This window comes from Rhinopithecus bieti, unplaced genomic scaffold, assembly GCF_001698545.2.
Source record: "Rhinopithecus bieti isolate Rb0 unplaced genomic scaffold, ASM169854v2 scaffold_32422, whole genome shotgun sequence".
NCBI classification, from domain to species: domain Eukaryota; kingdom Metazoa; phylum Chordata; class Mammalia; order Primates; family Cercopithecidae; genus Rhinopithecus; species Rhinopithecus bieti.
The window spans coordinates 2,954,401-2,974,797 of record NW_016814631.1 but is presented as its reverse complement, the minus strand read 5'-3'; the positions used below and the strand labels follow the sequence as shown (position 1 = coordinate 2,974,797).

The window sequence follows — 20,397 nt, the reverse complement described above, 5'->3', positions numbered from 1 at the left end:
GGTCTGTCTTTCTCTTTTGCTCTAATAATATTTGCTTAATGTATCTGAGTGCTCCAGTGTTGGTTGTGTATATATTTACAATTGTTATATCCTCTTGCTGAATTGACCCCTTTATCATTATGTAATGACCTTTTTTTGTCTCTCCTTAGAGTTTTTGTCTTTAAATCTATACTCCTTTTTCTGATACGAGTATAGCTATGTCTGCTCTTTTTTTGTTTCCATTGCCATGGAATATGTTTTTCCATCCCTCTCTTTTCCGTCTATGTGTGTCTTCATAGGTGGGGTGTTTCTTGTAGGCAACAGATCATTTGGATCTTGTTTGTGCCTCCATTCAGCTACTCTGTGTCTTTTGACTGATGAGTTTAGTTCATTTACATTCAGTGTTATTATTGCTGAGTAGGAACTTTCTCCTGCCATTTTGTTACTTGTGTTCTGGTGGTTTTTGGTCTTTTCTTCCTTCTTTCCTTTCTTCCTGTGTTCTTTTTAGTGAAAGGATTTTCTGTGGTGGTATGCTTTAATTTATTGCTTTTTTTGTGTGTGTGTGTATCTGTTGTATGTTTTTTGATTCAACGTTACCATGAGGCTTACAGATGCTATCTTTTTAAAATTAAATTTTTTTATTTTTTTAAAATTTTATTATTATTATTTTTGAGACAGAGTATTGCTCTGTCTCCCAGGCTGGAGTGCAGTGGCGTGATCTTGGCTCACCGCAATCTCTGCCTCCCAGGTTCAAGTGATTCTCATGCCTCAGCCTCCCGAGTAGCTGGGGTTACATGTGTGCTCCACTACGCCTGACTAATTTTTCTATTTTTAGTAGAGATGGGGTTTCGCTGTGATGGCAAGTCTGGTCTCAAACTCCTGGCCTCAAGCAATCCACCTGCCTCGGCCTCCCAAAGTACTGGGATTACAGGTGTGAGCCACTGCGCCGGTGCAAATACTATCTTATAACCCATTATTTTAAACTGATGACAGCTTAACACAATTGCATAAACAAACTTGCAAAAAGAAAGTTAATAAAAACTCTACCCTTTAACTTTGTCCCTGCTGTCTGCTTTTTGACTTTTTGTTGTTTCCCTTTATGTCTTACTTCACTATTTCTTGAAAAGTTGTTGTAGCTGTTATTTTTGATTGATTCATTATTTCATCTTTCTACTTCAGTTAAGAGTACTTTATACACCACAGGTACAGTGTTATACTCTTTTGTATTTTTCTATATGCTTACCATTACCAGTGAGTTTTGTACCTTCAGATGATTTCTTCTTTCATTAATATCCTTTTCTTTCAGATTGAAAAATTCCCTTTAGCATTTCTTGTAGAACAAGTCTGGTGTTGATGAAATCCCTGGGATTTTGTTTGTCTGGGGAAGTCTTTATCTCCCCTTCATACTTAAAGGATATTTTCACTAGATATACTATTCTAGGTGAAAGTTTTTTTCCTTCAGCGCTTAAAATATGTCTTGCCACACTCTCCTAACCTTTAAGGTTTCCACTGAAAAGTCTGCTGCCAATTAGCTGGGTATGGTGGTGCACACCTGTAATTCCAGCTACTCGGGAGGCTGAGGCAGGATAATTGCCTGAACCCGGGAGGTGGAGATTGTAGCGAGCCAAGATCCCAAGATCGTGTCACTGCACTCCAGCCTGGGTGACAGAGTGAGACTCTGTTTCAAAACAAAACAGAACAAACGAAAAAACAAAAGTCTGCTGCCAATTGTATTGGAGCTCCATTGTATGTTATTTATTTCTTTTGTCTGGCTGTTTTTAGGATCCTTTCTTTATCTTTGACCTTTGGGAATTTGATTCTTAAATGCTTTGAGGTAGTCTTCATTGGGTTAAATCTGCTTGGTGTTCTATAACCTTCTTGTATTTGAATGTTGTTATCATTCTGGTTTGGGAAATTCTCTGTTATTATCCCTTTGAATAAACCTTCTACTTTTACCTCTTTTTCTACCTTTTCTTTAAGGCCAGTAAATCTTAGATTTGCCCATTTAGGCTATTTTCTAGATGTTTTTGGTGTGCTTCATTGCTTTTTGTTTTCTTTTGTCTTTTCTAACTGTGTAATTTCAAATAGCCTGTCTTCAAGCTCACTAATTCTTTCTTCTTAATCAGTTCTGTTAAGAGACTTTGATGTAGTCCACATCATGTCAGTTGCATTTTAACAGTTGCATTTTAAGCTTGATTCTTTTTAATTTTGATCTCTTTGTCAAATTTATCTGATAAAAATTCCGAATTCCCTTTCTGTGTTGTCTTGAATTTTTTTGAGTTTCCTCAAAACAGCTATTTTGAATTATCTGCCTGAAATGTCATGTATCTCTCTTTTTCCAGGTTTGATCCCTTGTGCTTTATATTAGTTCGTTTGGTTAGGTCATGTTTTCCTGAATGGTGCTGATGGTTGTAGATACTGGTTGGTGTCTGGGCTTTAGACAGTTAGGTATTTACTGTAGTCTTTGGAGTCTGAGCTTGTTTATGCCTGTCCTTGGGAAGGCTTTCCAGGAATTTGAAGGGACTTGGGCCCCGATCCCAACAATGCTGTGGCTTTTGGAGACTTGTTAGAGGTACAGCCTTGGCAACCTTGGATAAGATCTGGAAGAATTCTCAGGATTACCAGGCAGAGATTGTTGCTCTTTTTCCTTACTTTCTCCCAAACAAGTGCTAAGTCACTTGGAATTGGGGGTGTGGTGATGCAGGCACCTCTGTGGTCATCATCCTGGGATTGCTGTGGGTTAGACCTGAAGCCAGCACAGCACTGGCCTTGCCCAAGGCCCTTCCCTTCAGGGTGGCGGGTTTTTCCCCGGGCTCCAGGTGTATCCAGAGATGCTGTCTGAGAGCCAGGGATTGGAATCAAAAACCTTAGCAATTTACCTGATGTTTTCTTCTATTGTGGCTAAGCTGGCACTCAATCCATAATACAAAGGTTCTCCCACTCTTCCCTCCCCTTTCCACAGGCACAGGACCCTCTCCTTGTGGCCACCAACACCACCACTGGTCCATGGGCTCACCCTTCAGGGCAGTGGACTCCCTGAAGTAGATCCGGAAATGCTGTCCAGTGTAGATGTGGACTCGGGGACCCCAAGAGCCTGCTTTTTGCTCTTCCCCACTGTGGCTGAGCTGGTACCTAGGGCACAAGACAATGATCCCTTTACTTTTTCCTCTACTTTTCTTAAACAGGAATCTTTCACCATAGCCACCACAGCTGGGAATGTGCTGGGTCACCCCTGAAACCAGCACATGTCAGAGCCCAGGACCCACTGCATACTCCCTGGGTATCAGTGGTGATTATTCAGGACCCATTGGTTCTTTGGTCAGCAGGTAATGAATCCTGCCAGGATTGAGTTCTTACCTTCAAGGCAGTGGGTTCCTTTCTGGCCCATGGTGTGTCTACAGATGGTGTCTTGGAGCTAGGACCTGGAATGGGGGCCTCACGGCTCTGCCTGGTGCCTTATCCTATGGTGGCTTAGCTGATATCCAAAATGCAAGACAAGGTTCTCTTTTTTCTTTCCTCTCCTTAAGCAGAAGGAAGTAGACACTTTTGCTGTTACAAGTTGCACTGCCTGGGGTTAGGGGAGGGATGGCATAAGCACTCCCTTAGCCATTCCAGCTGGTGTCTCCCTAGGTTGTGTGCCGTCCTAGTTCACTGTAAGCCCAGCCTCACACTAGGAGTTGCCTAGAAGTATAGTCTCGTGTCCTAGACTGCCTTTCAAATTTATCTGGGACCCTGGAGCACTTCAGCCTGTGGTGGCAAGTCTTGCCAAGAAATTCAAGTTCCAACTGCTATGATGGGCAATTCCCCTCCGGTTCGTGCTGGTCCAGATCCTCCCTCCCTATGCAGGTGCTGGCTGAGCCCAGCATGTCTTCATTGTCTGCTGTGCCAGGGCAGCACTGAGTTTAATGTACTGTTTTCCAATGCTGTGCTCTCCTTTCTCAAAGTGTATAGATTTTCACTCCACACCACATAGCTGCTGCTGGGAGTGTGGGAGAGGGTTGGTGTTGGCAATTCAGGACTCTCCTACCCTCCTCAATGCCTCTTTTGGCAATATGAAGTTAAAGCCAGGTACTGTTACTGTCCACCTGATTTTTGTTTCTTGTAATGGTGCTTTTCTGTGTCCATAGTTGTTAAAATTTGGTGTTCCAGTGGGAGTGATGAATGGTATAGGCTTCTATTCCATCATCTTGCTCCACCCTCCTCTGTAATTTTACTCTACCCTGCTCTGTAATTTTACCCAGTGAACATACTTTGTGTGTGGTCTGAATTCTTTGTATTTATTGAGACTTATTTTATGGCCCAGAAAATGGTCTGTCTTGGTAAATGCTCTGTGAACAATAGAGAACAAGTGTATATTCTACTTTTCTTGGTTGGAGTATTCTAACAGTGTTGATCAGATTGTGTTAGCTGATGGTGTTGTTCAACTGTACTATATTCTTGGTGATTTTTTTTTTTTTTTGCTTGTATCAGTTTTTGATAAGGAGTATTAAATCTGACTTTAATTGTCAATTTTCTAGTTTAAGTTTTGTCAGTTTTTGCTTCGTTTATTTAAGCTGTGTTATTAGGTGCCTAAATGTTTAGGATAACAATGTCTTCTTAATTACTTTCTTTATTCATATGAAATGACCTTTGTTACCACTGGTAACAGTCTTTACTCTGGAATCCACTTAGTCTGATATATATAGCCATTCTAATTTCTCCTTGATTTATGTGAGTATATGTTTTTTGTCCTATTACTTTAAAACTGTATGTGCTTTTATATTTGAAGTACAGTTTTTTTTAGGTAGCATGTAGTTTGATTTTACATTTTATCTAGTTTGACAATCTCTGACTTTCAAATGGGGGCATTTACACCGTTTTGTCCTAATTTTCACAACTAACCATGTGTTCTTATTGGCCCCATTTCATTAAAGAGGTAAGAAACTGAAAGTTAGAAAGAATAATTGACTGCCCAGTGTTGTACATAGTAAATGGTCAAGCTGTGGCTTAAATTCATAAACAGTGTGTCTCCAGCATTCCGTCTTAAAACTACTAAACTTTTACTGTAGTAGGAATCTTAAGAGAGATTTTTAGAAAAGCTTAGGATTGCCATTGGAAATACTTAAATTTTACAGAAAGTACATGTTGATGGTGGCGAGAATGGTAGTTTTAATGGGAAAGTCTGATATTAAGGGAACTGCTTTAAGATAGTAGAAAGAAATTTTTTTTTTCTATACTTTCAACACCGCACTTAAATTTTTTTTTTTAATTAAAAAATTCGTTTTCGAGATAAGGTCTTGCTCTGTTGCCCAGGCTGGAGTACAGTTGTGCAGTCATAGCTCACTGCAGCGTTGATCTCCTGGGCTCAAGGGATCCCCCTACTTCAGCCTTCTCAGCAGCCAATACTACAGGTGCACACCACCATGCCTGGAGAATATTTTACATTTTTAGTAGGGCCAAGCTCTTTCTGTGTTACCCAGGCTGGTCTCGAACTTCTGAGCTCAAGTGATCCTCCCACCTTGGCCTCCCAAAGTGCTAGGATTCCAGGCATAAGCCACCACACCTGGCTGTAACACTTCATTTCTGACACTAAATATGTGGGGTTTCTTCCCACGCCAGCAAATTCTCCAATTGTCCCCATACACTGACTGGATGGTCCTACTGTTTAACTAAATTCTGACACTAACCTCCCATGGTTAGTGTAGACCCTGCAGGTTAAGGGCTCAGTCCCACAACACTGCTCTCACCTCACATGACAGTCACAAATCTGGGTCTTCTAAACTTGTGACCAACTGGCTGTAAACCGGGGGTTCCCAGCACCCTCTTCTCAGGTTCCCTAATTTGTTATGACAGCTCGCAAGACTCAGGGGGATGCATACTTATATTTGCTAGTTTTGTTATAAAGAATATTCTAAAGTATATAGGTGAACAGCCAGATAAAGAATACATAGAAGGGCCGGGCGCAGTGGCTCACGCCTGTAATCCCAGCACTTTGGGAGGCTGAGGCAGGTGGATCACGAGGTCAAGAGTTCGAGACCAGTCTGGCCAACATGGTGAAACCCCATCTGTACTAAAAATACAAAAATTAGCCGGGCGTGGTGGCGTGTGCCTGTGATCCCAGCTACTTGGGGGGCTGAGGCAGGAGAATCGCTTGAACCTGGGAGGTGGAGGTTGCAGTGAGCCGAGATTGTGCCACTGCACTCCTCCAGCCTGGGTGACGGAGCAAGACTCTATCTCTGGGGGAAAAAAAAAAAGAAAAAGTACATAGGATGAAGTGTGTGAGAAGGGAAATGGAGCTTCCAAGCCCTGCCTGGGTGTGCCACCCTGCAGCACCTCAGTGTATTCACCAGCCTGCAAGCTTTTTGAACCCTATCTTTTAGGGATATTTATGGAGGCTCCATCACATAGTCATGATCGATTATTAACTCAGTTTCCAGCCCCTCTTTCCTCCATGGCGGATAGGAATGGAGTGGGGCTAAAAATGAAGTTTCTAACCATGGTTTCGTTTTTCTGGTGACTAGCCCTCAGACTAGCTCTCTATCCAGGGGCCTACCAAGAGTTGGCTCATTAGAATACAAATTTCCTATCACCCGGGAAATTCCAAGGAATTTAAGAGCTCTGTGTTAGAAATTGGGATCAAAGACCAAATATTAGAACAAAAATGCTCCTAGCTCTCCTGTCCCTCGAGAAATTACAAGGTTTTGGGAGCTCTGTGTTAGGAACCAGGGCTACAGACCAAATACATATTTCTTATATGCCACAGCTGGTGTTGTGATAGTTTAGGGGAGAGGTACTGATATTCTCCACTAAGACATTGGTGCATGTATATATCTTAGTATAAAGAAAGGAGGCCAGGTCTGAAAAACATTTAAGTTGAATCAATAGTTGTTAATTGGAAGCAGGAGAGCAGGGAAGACCTCTCAAAGGTGTCTGGCTCATGAGATTGGGAAAATGGTGACATCTGGATGATTAGGAGGCAGGAAAGATTAGAGACAGGAGCTAAATGAAGTATACTGAGTCTGAGTATATAGGAGCCTTAGACTAAGGAGGTGACAATAGAAATTACAAGGAGAGTTATGAGATGTTAAATAAGCCTTTGGAAGGCAAGGATAAAGGAAACTAATGAGGTTTGAACCTGAACTGTTGGGAGATAATGGATGAAACATTTTGGGGTATGAACTGATTTGGACCGGGTAGAGTGGAGGAGGCAATGTTTTGTTTGACCTTTTACCTCTTGAGTTTGTGGAAATACCAAGTAGACAATTAGATTTATGTGATTGTTGTTTAGCAGAGGTCAGATCTGGAGACATGCAGAGTAAATTTAATATGCTTTCCTGATGCAATCAGGAATCTCAAGGTCATTTATTTGGGTATTTCTGTTTTCAAGCATATGAGCTATATGTAAGATTATATATATTATATATATCATGTGAAACCTTCAAACTTTCTTATTTTTGGCAAAGTTCTTTGTTAAATACCAAAATTTGAAGGAAAACAAAGAGCTAGTCATTGAAAAATCATTGTGAAACCAGAGAGATATCAAAGATACATTTTAGATATATATTTTAAACTGAATTAGAATAAAAGAAAAATTAATCACTTTAAACAGGTATGTTTATGTTGTGAATTTCAAATGACAAATCCCAATTCTCTATTTTGAATAATTAAAAATCTACAAAAAAAAAATGGAAAGAGGGGTGTAATAGACACTCATGTATGTTTTAGATTCACTGATTGTTAATTTATTTGCCACATTTGCTACATTACTTTATTTCTGGCTCCCTCTATATTGACATACACTTTTTCCTTGAACAATTTGAAAGTAAATTTCAGTTACCATGACACTTCACTCTTAAATACTTACATATCTATCTTGTAAGACTAAAGGCGTTCTTCTTCATAACCACAGTACTATTAATCACACAAGAAATTTAATGCTGGCTAAACCTATTACTTAATATATAGTTCTTAGTCACATTTCCCCAATTGTCCTCTAAATGTCCTTTATAGCTTTTTTTCCCCTTCCCATTTCAGATATAATCAAGGATCATGAGTTATATTTATCATGTCTTTTCATGTCTCTTTAATGTCCTCCCTGCCTTTTTTTTTTTTTTTAACCTTTTATGACATTGACATTTTTGGAGCCTAGGCCATTTGTTTTATAGAATATCCTGTAATTTAGATCTCTCTGATTGTTTCCCTATGATTAGATTCAGATTAAACATTTTTGGCCAAGATTACTACATGGTTATTGATGTGTACTTCTCATTGGATCGTATCGGGGGTACATGATGTCAATTTGCATGATTATTGGTGATGCTGACTTAGTAAAGGTATCTGATCTCCTTTCTGCAATAATACATATTTTTTGTAATTAATAAGTAATTTTAAGTTAATCCCTAGTATTCCTAGAAAGTAATAAGCAGTCTGGAGTAAAACCAATTACGTGCATATCATGTAACTTGATTCTAAATTTTAAAGGTGAAGAATAGGTTTGGGGGCTCATATGGAAATAGAGTGAGAATGGAATGTAGGACATGTGAGAGGAAGGATGTGTGTGAGATGAGGATGCACAGGTAGAGCCTTTGTGCCATGCTAAAACAGGAACAGTTGAAGGGTTTTAACCTGCTGTTAATTGGGGTGATGAAATTGGATTTGCGTTTTAGAAAGATAGTTTTAGCAGTAGGAAGAATATTATGTCCAAGCTAAAGATGATGAAAGGCTGGATCCAGTTGGCAGAGAGAGAAAGATTTGAGAAATATTTATGATGTTAAAATGGACAGAATTTAGTGATTGGCTCAATGTTTGTTGTGGAGATTCAGAGTTTTTTGTAGTATAATATTTAATAGAATTGCCTGACTCATTGCCTAGATTGTGCTAAATGTAACATTCAAGGAATTAGATTTTATAAATTATAGACACATGGTCTTTTGGCTTCTTTTACAGTTTTCTCTTATTCTTTGTACTTATTCTACTTTTTTGAGGACCATTTGAAGGACATTAACATTGTGATTCCATTTAGAGGAAAGATTGCTTCTCGATTTATTCTACCCAAAATGTACACCTAGGTCTGCTACTAAGCTTTTGGATAGGATAGAACAGAATTTGGTACTCTCTTAAAATTTCTTCACTAGGTAGAGTAAGATTTTGTTGCATATGATCTGTGTGTAAGGTCACCTCTAGCTCTAAAATTCTGATTCTATGATGTTTATTTTTCTCTCAGATAGCCCATTTTATTTCTTGGAAAATTCTTAATGTTTTCTTTGTCCATTTATGTTTTTCTAAGATGTTCTCAGTGCAGCTGAGTCTTGGTGAGCAGACATGGGAATCCGAAGGCAGCAGTATAAAGAAGGCTCAACAGGCTGTTGCCAATAAAGCTTTGACTGAATCTACGCTTCCCAAACCGGTTCAGAAGCCACCCAAAAGTAATGTTAACAATAACCCAGGTATGGCATTGACTCCTTCTGTTATGTTGTGTGCTATGTGTTCTGCTCGTTGTATGTTTCATTTATAGCAGGCCAGTAACAGAGTGAGCAAGTATTAATAGTACACATATGCCCATGCCTATACACACACACAGGCGGTAGCATAAAAATAACTGAAGGAGGCTTGGTGTGTTGGCTCATGCTTGTAATCCCAGGACTTTGGGAGGCCGAGGTGGGTGGATCACGTGAGGTCACGAGTTCGAGACCAGCCTGGCCAACATGGTGAAACCCTGTCTCTACTAAAAATCTCAGGTGGTCTGCCCACCTCGGCCTCCCAAAGTGCTGGGATTATAGGTGTGAGTCACCGAGCTTGGCTCTTGATATTCAGTTTAGAACATTTATTTGACATTTATTAAGAAACCCACAAATTTGGCTGGGAGCAGTGGCTCATGCCTGTAATCCTAGCACTTTGGGAGGCCGAGGTTGGCGGATCACAAGGTGAGGATTCCGAGACCAGTCTGGCCAGCATGGTGAAACCCCGTCTCTACTAAAAATACAAAAATTAGCTGGGCATGGTGGTGTGCACCCGTAGTCCCTGCTACTCAGGAGGCTGAGGCAGGAGAATTGCTTGAACCTGGCAGGCGGGGGTTGGAGTGAGCCGAGATCGCGCCACTAGGCTCCAGGCTGGGTGACAGAGCAAGACTCTGTCTCAGAAAAAAAGAAACCCCACCACAAACTCCCCAAACCACCTGCATGTAAAATACTGCTAAGTAAATGACTGTTCTCATTTTAAGCTCCTAAGAATAATTTTCAAGAGTTGTTCTCATTGTATACAATACCAACAACATTATATATATATATATTTTTTTAATTATTTCAATAGTTTTTGGGGAACAGGTGGTGTTTGGTTATATTGATAAATTCTTCAGTGATGATTTCTGAGATTTTGTTGCACCCATCACCCATGCAGTGTATGCTGCACCCAATGCATAGTCTTTTACTCCTCATCCCTCTCCCAACCTTCCCTCAGAGTCCCCAAAGTCCATTGTATCTTTTTTTTTTTGAGATGGAGTCTCGCTCTGTCACCAGGCTGGAGCGTAGTTGTGCGATCTTGGCTCACTGCAGCCTCTGCCTCCTGGGTTCAAGCAATTCTTCTGCCTCAGCCTCCCAAGTAGCTGGGACTAAAGGCATGTGCTCCCATGCCTGGCTGATTTTTTTTATTTTTAGTAGAGACGGAGTTTCACTGTTTTAGCCATGATGGTCTCAATCTCCTGACCTCATGATCCACACACCCTGGCCTCCCAAAGTGCTGGGATTACAGGCGTGAGCCACTATGCCGGGCCTAATTTTTTTCGTATTTTTAGTAGAGACGGGGTTTCACCATGTTAGCCAGGATGGTCTCGATCTCCTGACCTTGTGATCCACCCACTTCGGCCTCCCAAAATGTTGGGATTACAGGTGTGAGCCACCATGCCTGACCCACTGTATCATTCTCAGTGCCTTTGTGTCCTTATAGCTTACCTTCCATTTATAAGTGAGAACATACTACATTTGGTTTTCCATTCCTGAGTTACTTTACTTAGAATAATGGTCTCCAACTCCATCCAGGTGGCTGTAAATGCCATTATTTCATTCCTTTTTATGGCTGAGTAGTATTCTGTGGTATATATGTACACCACATTTTCTTTATCCGTTCATTGATTGGTGGGCATTTGGGCTGGTTTTATGTTTTTGCAATTGTGAATTGTGCTGCTATAAACATGTATATACAAGTGTCTTTTTCATATGACTTCTTTTCCTCGGGTGGATGCCCAGTAGTGGGATTGCTGAATCAAACGGTAGTTCTCCTTTTAGTTCTTTAAAGATAATCTCCTTACTGTTTTCCATAGTGGTTGTACTAGCTGACATTCCCACCAGCAGTATAAAAGTGTTCTTTTTCGGCCGGGCATGGTGGCTCACGCCTGTAATCCCAGCACTTTGGGAGGCCGAGGTGGGTGGATCACGAGGTCAGGAGATCGAGACCATCCTGCCTAACATGGTGAAACCCCGTCTCTACTAAAATACAAAATAATTAGCCGGGCATGGTGGCGGGCGCCTGTAGTCCCAGCAACTTGGGAGGCTGAGGCAGGAGAATGGCGTGAACCTGGGAGGCGGAGCTTGCAGTGAGCTGAGATCTGGCCACTGCGCTCCAGCCAGCGACAGAGCGAGACTCCCTCTCAAAAAAAAAAAAAAGTGTTTCTTTTCACCACATCCACACCAACATCCATTATTTTTTTATTTTTAAATTATGGCCATTCTTGTAGGAGTAAGGTGGTGTATTAGTCTGTTCTCACACTGCTATAAAGAACTTCCTGAGACTGAGTAATTTATAAAGGAAAGGAAGTTTAATTGACTCACAGTTCTGTATGGCTGGGGAGGCCTCAGGAAACTTACAGTCATGGTGAAAGGTGAAGGGGAGGCAGGCACCTTCTTCATAAGGTGGCAAGAAAGAAAGTGACTGAAGGAGGAACTTGCCAAACGTACAAAAAATCAGATCTCATGAGAACTCAGTCACTACCATGAGAACAGCAAGGGGGAAACCGCCCCCATGATTCAAATTCCCTCCACCTTGTCTCTCCCTTGACACATGGGAATTATGGGGATTGCAATTCAAGATGAGATTTGGTTGGGGACACAGCCAAACCATATCAGCTGGTTTTGCATTGTGGTTTTGATTTACATTTCCCCGATAATTTGTGATGTTGAACACTTTTTCATATGTTTGTTGGCCGTTTGTGTATTTTCTTTTGAGAACTGTCTATTCATATCCTTAGCTCACTTTTCGATGGCATTATTTTTTTCTTGCTGATTTGAGTTCCTTGTAGATTCTGGGTATTAGTCCTTTGTCAGATACATATTTTGTGAAGATTTTCTCCCACTCTATGGGTTGTGTGTTTACTCTGCTGATTATTTATTTTACTGTGCAGAAACTTTTTAGTTTAACTAAGTCCCATCTGTTTATCTTTGTTTTTGTTGCATTTGCTTTTGGGTTCTTGGTCATGAAGCCTTTGCCTAAGCCAGTGTCTAGAAGAGTTTTTCCAATGTTGTCTTCTAGAATTTTATGGTTTCAGGTCTTAGAAAGTCTTTGATCCATCTTGAGTTGATTTTTGTATAAGGTGAGAGATGAGGATCCAGTTTCATTCTTCTCCATGTGACTTGCCAATTATCCCAGCACCATTTGTTGAAAATATAAAGTGGGGAAAGTGTCCTTTCCCCACTTTATATTTTTTGTTTGCTGTGATGAAAATCAGTTGGCTGTAAGTATTGGGCTTTATTTCTGAGTTCTCTATTCAGTGCCATTGGTCTATATGCCTATTTTTATAGCAGTATAGTGCTGTTTTGGAGACTATAGCCTTATAATATAGTATCAAGTCAGGTAATGTGATGCTTCCAGATTTGCTCATTATGCTTAGTCTTGCTTTGGTTATGTGGGCTCTTTTTTGGTTCCATATGAATTGTTTTTTCTAGTTTTGTTGTTTTTTCTAGTTCTGTGAAAAATGATGATGGTATTTCGATGGGAATTGAATAGAATTTGTAGATTGCTTTTGGCAGTATGGTATTTCCACAATATTGATTCTACCCATCCAAGAGTTTGGGATGTGTTTCCATTTGTTTGTATCCTCTGTGATTTCTTTCAGCGGTATTTTGTAGTTTTGTTGTAGCGTTCTTTCCACTTTCTTTGTTAGGTATATTCCTAAGTATTTTATTTTTTTTGGCAGCTATTGTGAAAGGGATTGAGTTCTTGATTTGATTCTCAGCTTGGTCACTTTTGGTGTATAGCGGAGCTACTGATTTGTGTACATTTATTTTGTATCTTGAAACTTTACTGAATTCATTTATCAGATCTAGGAGCTTTTTGGTTGAGTCTTTACGGTTTCCTAGGTATACAATCATATCATCAGTGAACAGCAACAGTTTGACTTCTTCTTTATCGATTTGGGTGCCCTTTATTTCTTTCTCTTGTCGATTGTTCCAGCTAGGACTTCCAGTACTGTGTTGAATAGAAGTGGTAAAATTGGGCATCCTTGTTTTGTTCCAGTTCTCAGGGGGAATGCTTTCAACTTGTCCCCTGTTCAGTATAATGTTGGCTGTGGATTTGTTATAGATGCTTTTATTACCTTAAGGTATGTCCCTTCTATGCCGATTCTGCTGAGGATTTTAATCATATAGGGATGCTGGATTTTGTCAAATGTTTTTTCTTTGTTGAGATGATCATGTGGTTTTTGTTTTTAATTCTGTTTATGTGGTGTATCACCTTTATTAACTTGTGGACATTAAACTATCCCTGCATCCCTGGTATGAAACCCACTTGTTCATGGTGAATTACCTTTTTTATATGCTATTGGATTCAGTTATCTTATATTTTGTTGAGGATTTTTGCATCTCTGTTCATCAGGGATATTGGTCTGTGGCTTTCTTTTTTTGTTACGTCCTTTCCTGTTTTTGGTATTAGGGTGATAATGACTTCATTGAATGATTTAGGGAGGATTTCTTCTTTCTCTGTCTTTTGGAATAGTGCCAATAAAATTAATACCATTTCTTTTTTGAAAGTCTGTTAGAATTCAGTTGTGAATCCGTCTGGTCCAAGGCTTTTTTTTATTGTTGCTGGCAGTTTTAAAATTACCATTTCAGTCTTGCTGTGGTCAGTTCAGAGTTTCTGTTTCTTCCTGGTTAATCTAGAAGAGTTGTATATTTCCAGGAATTTATCCAGCTCCTCTAGGTTTTCTAGTTTGTGTGTATAAAGGTGTTCATAGTAGCCTTGAATGATATTTTGTATTTCTGTGGTATCAGTTGTTATATCTCCTGTTTGTTTCTAATTGAGTTTATTTGGATCTTCTGTCTTCTTTTTTTGGTTAATCTTGCTAATGTTCTATCAATTTTGTTTATCTTTTCAAAGAACCAGCTTTTGTTTTATTTATCTTTTNTTCTGTGGTATCAGTTGTTATATCTCCTGTTTGTTTCTAATTGAGTTTATTTGGATCTTCTGTCTTCTTTTTTTGGTTAATCTTGCTAATGTTCTATCAATTTTGTTTATCTTTTCAAAGAACCAGCTTTTTGTTTTATTTATCTTTTGTATTTCTTTGTTTCAATTTCATTTAGTTCTGCTCTCATCTTTGTTATTTCTTTTCTTCTGCTGGGTTTGGTTTATTGTTTCTCTAGTTCTTGAGGTGTGACCTTAGATTGTCTTATTCGTGCTCTTTCAGACTTTTTCATGTAGGCGTTCAGTGCTGTAAACTTTGCTCTTAGCACCGCTTTTTCTGTGTCCCAGAGGTTTTGATAAACTGTGTCACGATTACCGTTCAGTTCAAATTTTTAAATTTCCATTTTGATTTCATTGTTGACCCAACAATCATTCAGAAGCAGGTTATTTAATTTCCATGTATTTGCATGCTTTTGAGTGTTCCTTTTGCAGTTGATGTCCAATTTTATGCCACTGTGGTCTGAGAGGAGTACTTGATATAATTTTGATTTTCTTAAATATACTGTGACTTGTTTTGTGGCTTATCATGTGGTCTAACTTGGAATATGTTCCATGTGCTGATGAATAGATTGTGCATTCTGCAGTTGTTGGGTAGAATGTTCTGTATATATCTGTTAAATCCATTTGTTGTAGGATATAGTTTAAGTCTGTTGTTTCTTTGTTGACTTTCTGTCTTGACGACCTGTCTGGTGCTGTCGGTGGAGTATTGAAGTCCCCCACTATTATTATGTTGCCCTCTGTCTCATTTATTAAGGTCTAGTAGTAATTGTTTTATAAATTGGGAGCTCCAGTGTTAGGTGCATTTATATTTAGGATTGTGATATTTTCCTGTTGGACTAGTCCTTTTATCATTATGTCATGTCCCTCTTTGTCTCTTTTAACTGCTGTTGCTTTAAAGTCTGTTTTATCTGATGTAAGAATAGCTACTCCTGCTGGCTTTTGGTGTCTGTTTGCATGAAATATCTCTTTCTACCCCTTTACCTTCAGTTTATGTGAGTCCTTATGTGTTAGGTGAGTGCCTTGAAAAAAGCAGATACTTGGTTGGTGGATTGTTATCCGTTCTGCCATTCTGTATCTTTTAAGTGGAGCATTTAGGCCATTTACATTCAACATTAGTATTGAGATGTGAGGTACTGTTTATTCTATTCATTGTGCTAGTTGTTGCCTGAATACCTTTTGTTTGTTTGTTTGTTTGTTTTTTCTCATTGTGTTATTGCTTTATAGACCCTGTGAGATTTGTGCTTTAAGGAGGTTCCATTTTGGTGTATTCTGAGGCTTTGTTTCAAGATTTAATAACTTCTTTAACAATTCTTGTAGTGCTGGCTTGGTAGTGGCAAATTCTCTCAGCGTTTGTTTGCCTGAAAAAGACTTTATCTTTCCTTCATGAATGAAGCTTAGTTTCACTGGATGTAAAATTCTTGACTGATAATTATTTTATTTAAGGAGGCTAAAGATAGGACCTCAGTCCCTTCTGACTTATAGATTTTATGCTGAGAAAGCTGCTATTTATTGGATAGGTTTTTCTTTATAGGTTAGCTGGTGCTTTTGCCTCACAGCTCTTAAGATTATTTCCTCTGACTTGAGTTTAGATAACCTGATTGACTGTGTGCCTAGGTGATGATCTTTTTGCGATGAATTCCTCGGGTGTTCCTTGACCTTCTTGTATTTGGATGTCTAGAGCTCTAGCAAGGCCAGGCAAGTTTTCCTCAATTATTCCCTCAAATAAGTTTTCCAAACTTTTAGATTTTTCTTCTTCTTCAGGAACACCAGTTATTCTTAGGTTTGGTCGTTTAACATAATCCTAAACTTCTTGGAGGCTTTGTTCATTTTTTTTAAAAATTATTTTTCCTGTGTCTGTGTCAGATTGGGTTAATTTGATTGGGCCTTGTCTTTGAGCTCTGAAGTTCTTTCTTCTGCTTGTTTAATTCTATTGGTGAAACTTTGCAGTATATTTTGCATGCCTCTAAGTTTGTCTTTCATTTTCAGAAGTTGTGACTGTTTTTTATTTATGGTTCTATTTCTCTGGAACTTTTTTTCATCCATATCTTGTATTATTTTAAAAATTTCTTTAAGTTACTTTTCACCTTTTTCTAGTGCCTCCTTGAGCTACTTAATAATCAACCTACCGAATTCTTTTTCTGGTAATTCAGATATTTATTCTTGGTTTCAGAGGCAAGATCTTGGACTCAGTGGCCGCTGTTCAGATTCTTTTATCCCACGGGGTGATCCCTTGATGTGGTTCTGTCCCCCTTCCCCTCTGAATGGGGCTTCCTGAGAGCTGGACTGCAGCGATGGTTATTTTTCTTCTGGGTCTAGGTACCCAGTGGAGCTATTGGACTCCAGGCTGGTATTGGGTAGTGTCTGCAGAAAAAGCATTTGCCCTAGGCTACAAGCCTTCCTGCTGAGAAAGCAAGCAGGGCTTTCAGGCCTTGCCCCTCCCTGCCTGCCATGGCTTCTGTTCTCATATCTGTACTTTCCATTGGCACCTTATTCCCCCCAACCCCGCCCAGATTCTGCCCAAGAAAATTTGCATTCGGTCAAAATTATTACAGCATTCAGCTAGAAGTCTTTCTCACTGTGGTACTTCCCCACTTCCACTGACTGCCCTCCCCAAAGACCCCTGTGAGATAAAAGTAAGAAAAAAAAAATGGCTTCCCTGGGGACTGGAAGTGCCTACAGGGCTCTCTTACCACTGCTGCTTCTAGTTTTTTTGTTGGTTTTTTTTTTTTTTTTTTAGATGGAGTCTTGGTCTGTCGCCCAGGTTGGAGTGCAGTGGCGTTGATCTTGGCTCACTGCAGCCTCCGCCTCCTGGGCTCAAGCAATTCTCCTACCTCAGCCTCCCAAGTAGCTGGGATTACAGGTGTGCACCACCATGCCCAGCTAATTTTTTTTTTTTTTTTGTATTTTTAGTAGAGACAGGGTTTCACTATGTTTGGCCAGGCTTGTCTCAAACTCCTGGGCTCAAGCGATCCACTAACCTTGGCCTCCCAAAGTTTTGGGATTGCAGGCATGAGCCACCACACCTGACCTACTGCTTCTATTTTTATATTTCACTCGGCTCTCTAAATTTGTTTCAGCCCTAGGTAAGGTTAAATTCTTCTCCTGTGATCTGGATTTTTAGGTTCCCCAGTGAAGATGTGTGTTTGGAGGCAGACTTTCCCCCTCTCACACTTCGGGCACTCACAGTGTTTCATGGAGTAGTGGCTGTGCATTCTTTTGGTTTTCCTGGTATGTTCTTGTGGTGGTTCTTGGAGCAGAGTTTACATTGTGAGTCTCCACGTGCTGTTTTGTCCCCACGAGTGGGAGCTGCAAGTTAGTCCTGCCTGATACCCACCATTTTCTCCAGGTGACCTCAGTGAATCCATATGTCTCGCTATCTGTTGGGAAAGGCAAACCTGTATTTTGGACATAGTGTATTAATTGATAACATTAGGTTAATGGAATTCCTATAACTTTAGTACCTGCTATATATCCATTTTCTCATTCATTTGTTAACTGATTAATTCAAGTGGTTACCTTCTAGTCAATATTAATTTTGCCTTAGGCATTTTTGTTATGGAGGTTAGAAAAAAGATTTTGTGCCTGTCAACAATAACTCTAAAATCTATTTAATCATTGTCTACTTGCTTATATTCATAATCAAATCACATTGACACTTGTTTCACTCTCATGTGGTCTGTGCTAGGTTGGCATACTCTGTTCTTTCAAGGACTACTCTGCAGAATCCATGGCTTTCTGATTACAAGTCTCTTTGCTTCTGTTCAACTGATTGCCGTATTTATGAAGCTTAAATAAGCCAAAATATTACAATAGAAAAAAAAAAAAACTTATTCTCTTCATTTTGAAGTTCCTAAAAGATTGTCTACATCTTTAATTTTTAAAAGCCTCTTTAGAATACTGGTTGATCATTAGTAGCATACCACCACCATGATTTATTTAACACTTGCTTTTTACATATCTAAGAGGTATACAACATTGTGCTTTTCAGTGAGGGTCTTACAATCTTACATATGAACACAGAACTGGATGGTAAAGATTAAGTGCCAAGTAGACAATAACAGCCATCAGTATTACAGGTAATGATAAACATGGACTGAAGTAGTTGAAGTAAGATACAGGTCTTGAACGAAAAGTAGGCAATTATAGAGGAGAAGAAAGAATATTATAGCCAGAGAGAATACTATGAGGAAGGGCTTTGAAGTAGGAATCTGGACAATGGATTTGGTAAAAAAAAAAAAAAAAAAAAAAATTGTTATAGACGGTTTTTAGTTAGAGCAGGTAAATGACTAGTAGGAGGTAAGACTGGAGACGTAGTTAATGAATTGGGACAATTTGAATGCCAACTTTACGAGATTAAGTTTTATATGTAGTTGGGAGGAATTTATATTCATGAGTAGTGCATGATACATTTAAAGGAGTATTTTAGGAAGCTCAGTTTGACATGTAAAGGGAAGGTGGGAGATATTAAAAGCAAAGAAACCATTGCCATAGTTTATGGGTGAAGAAAGAAAGAGACTCATATACATTGAGTACTGTATGCCTCCCGCTCTGCAGGAGTGTTGAGAGTGGCATTTGGAATGGAACAGAACAAGCTGTCTAAGGCATATAATGTAAAGCAAGAGCAGTTTATTGTATGCTGAGCTCTGGGTCAAGTCCATATTTAGAGGATTATAGCAGGAAGTAAACCAGCAAGAGTCAAAGGAAGGAAACAGGAGAGTGTCTGAAAGGCCCCAGTGGAGATAAGAATTTCCATGGTTGAGTGTTGTAGTGAGCTGAGAGAATGAATAAATTATTTGGTGTAAACTTTTAAAATAAAGTATAATATTATATACAGACAAGGGCACATTACAATTATAGAGCTTGATGAATTTTTATGCTGTGAACACTTTACCACATGTTTTACTAGTGCTGTGGAAGCTTCCCTCATGCTCACTTCAATCGGTTAAACAACTCTGAAGGAAACCACTATTCTGATTTCTACCAAATTAGTTGTGCCTTCTTGTTGGAATCAGACAGTAGACTCTTGTGGTAACTCATTTTTCTCAATATTGTTTGTGAGAGTCATCTATGTTGCATTTATTGGTACATTATTTCATTGCTATGTAGTATTCTATTGTGTAAGTATACCATAATTTACATATTCATTTTACTGTTATACATACTTGAATTGTTTCCAGTTTTGAGCTATTAGAAATGATACTACTGTGAACAGTATTCTTACATGCATACATTTCTCTTGGGAATATATCTAGGATTGGAGCTGTTGGGTCATAGATATGAATGTATTTGGTATTAATACATAATGTCAAAGAATGTCAGTTTACCTTCCCACCAGCAGTATGAGAGCTCTTCACATCCTCATCAGCATTGGATATCTCCAGCTTTCAAAATTTTAGCTATTATGCTGAGAGGTATAATAGTAATTCATTGTGTTTTTAATTTGCATTTCTCTAATAACGAATGCAGGTGAGCATCTTTTCATTTGCTTGTTGGCATTAGGCTAGCCTCTATTGTAAAGTGCTGCTTGGAATGTTTTCCCACTTAAAAATCTGAATTGTCTGTTTTAAATTTTTTTCTACTTTTTATTGACTTGTAGGGTGCTTACATATTCTGGATTCATATCATTTGTCAGCTATGTATATTCCAAATATCTTTCTATACTCCTAAGGGTGCATTTTGGTGGATAGAAGTTCTTTTCAATGAGGCCAGGTGTGGTGGCTCACACCTGTAATCCCAGCACTTTGGGAGGCCAAGGTGGGTGGATCACTTGAGGTTAGGAGTTTGAGACCAGCCGGGCCAACATGGTGAAACCCCAACTTTACTAAAAATAGAAAAATTAGCCAGGCGTGATGCTGCGCACCTGTAATTCCAGCTACTCAGGAGACTGAGGCAGAAGAATCGCTTGAACCTGGGAGGCGGAGGTTGCAGTGAGCTGAGATTGAGCCACTGCACTCTAGCCTGGGCGACAGAGCAGAACTCCATCTCAAAAAAAAA

The 20,397-nt window shown here is 39.4% G+C and overlaps 1 protein-coding gene across 7 annotated transcripts in view; it reads left to right on the top strand.

Moving 5' to 3' along the window:
* STAU2 (staufen double-stranded RNA binding protein 2) overlaps positions 1–20,397 on the top strand; it is a 344,502-nt gene that overhangs the window by 52,016 nt on the left and 272,089 nt on the right. For 6 of the 7 annotated variants that reach the window (XM_017851604.1, XM_017851602.1, XM_017851600.1 and 3 more), the window contains one exon: positions 9,245–9,404. In XM_017851604.1, coding sequence (XP_017707093.1) covers positions 9,245–9,404 — 160 coding nt within the window. Of the gene's footprint in view, positions 1–8,222; positions 8,292–9,244; positions 9,405–20,397 lie in introns of those variants that run through there. The other variant, XM_017851603.1, reaches the window with a different exon arrangement.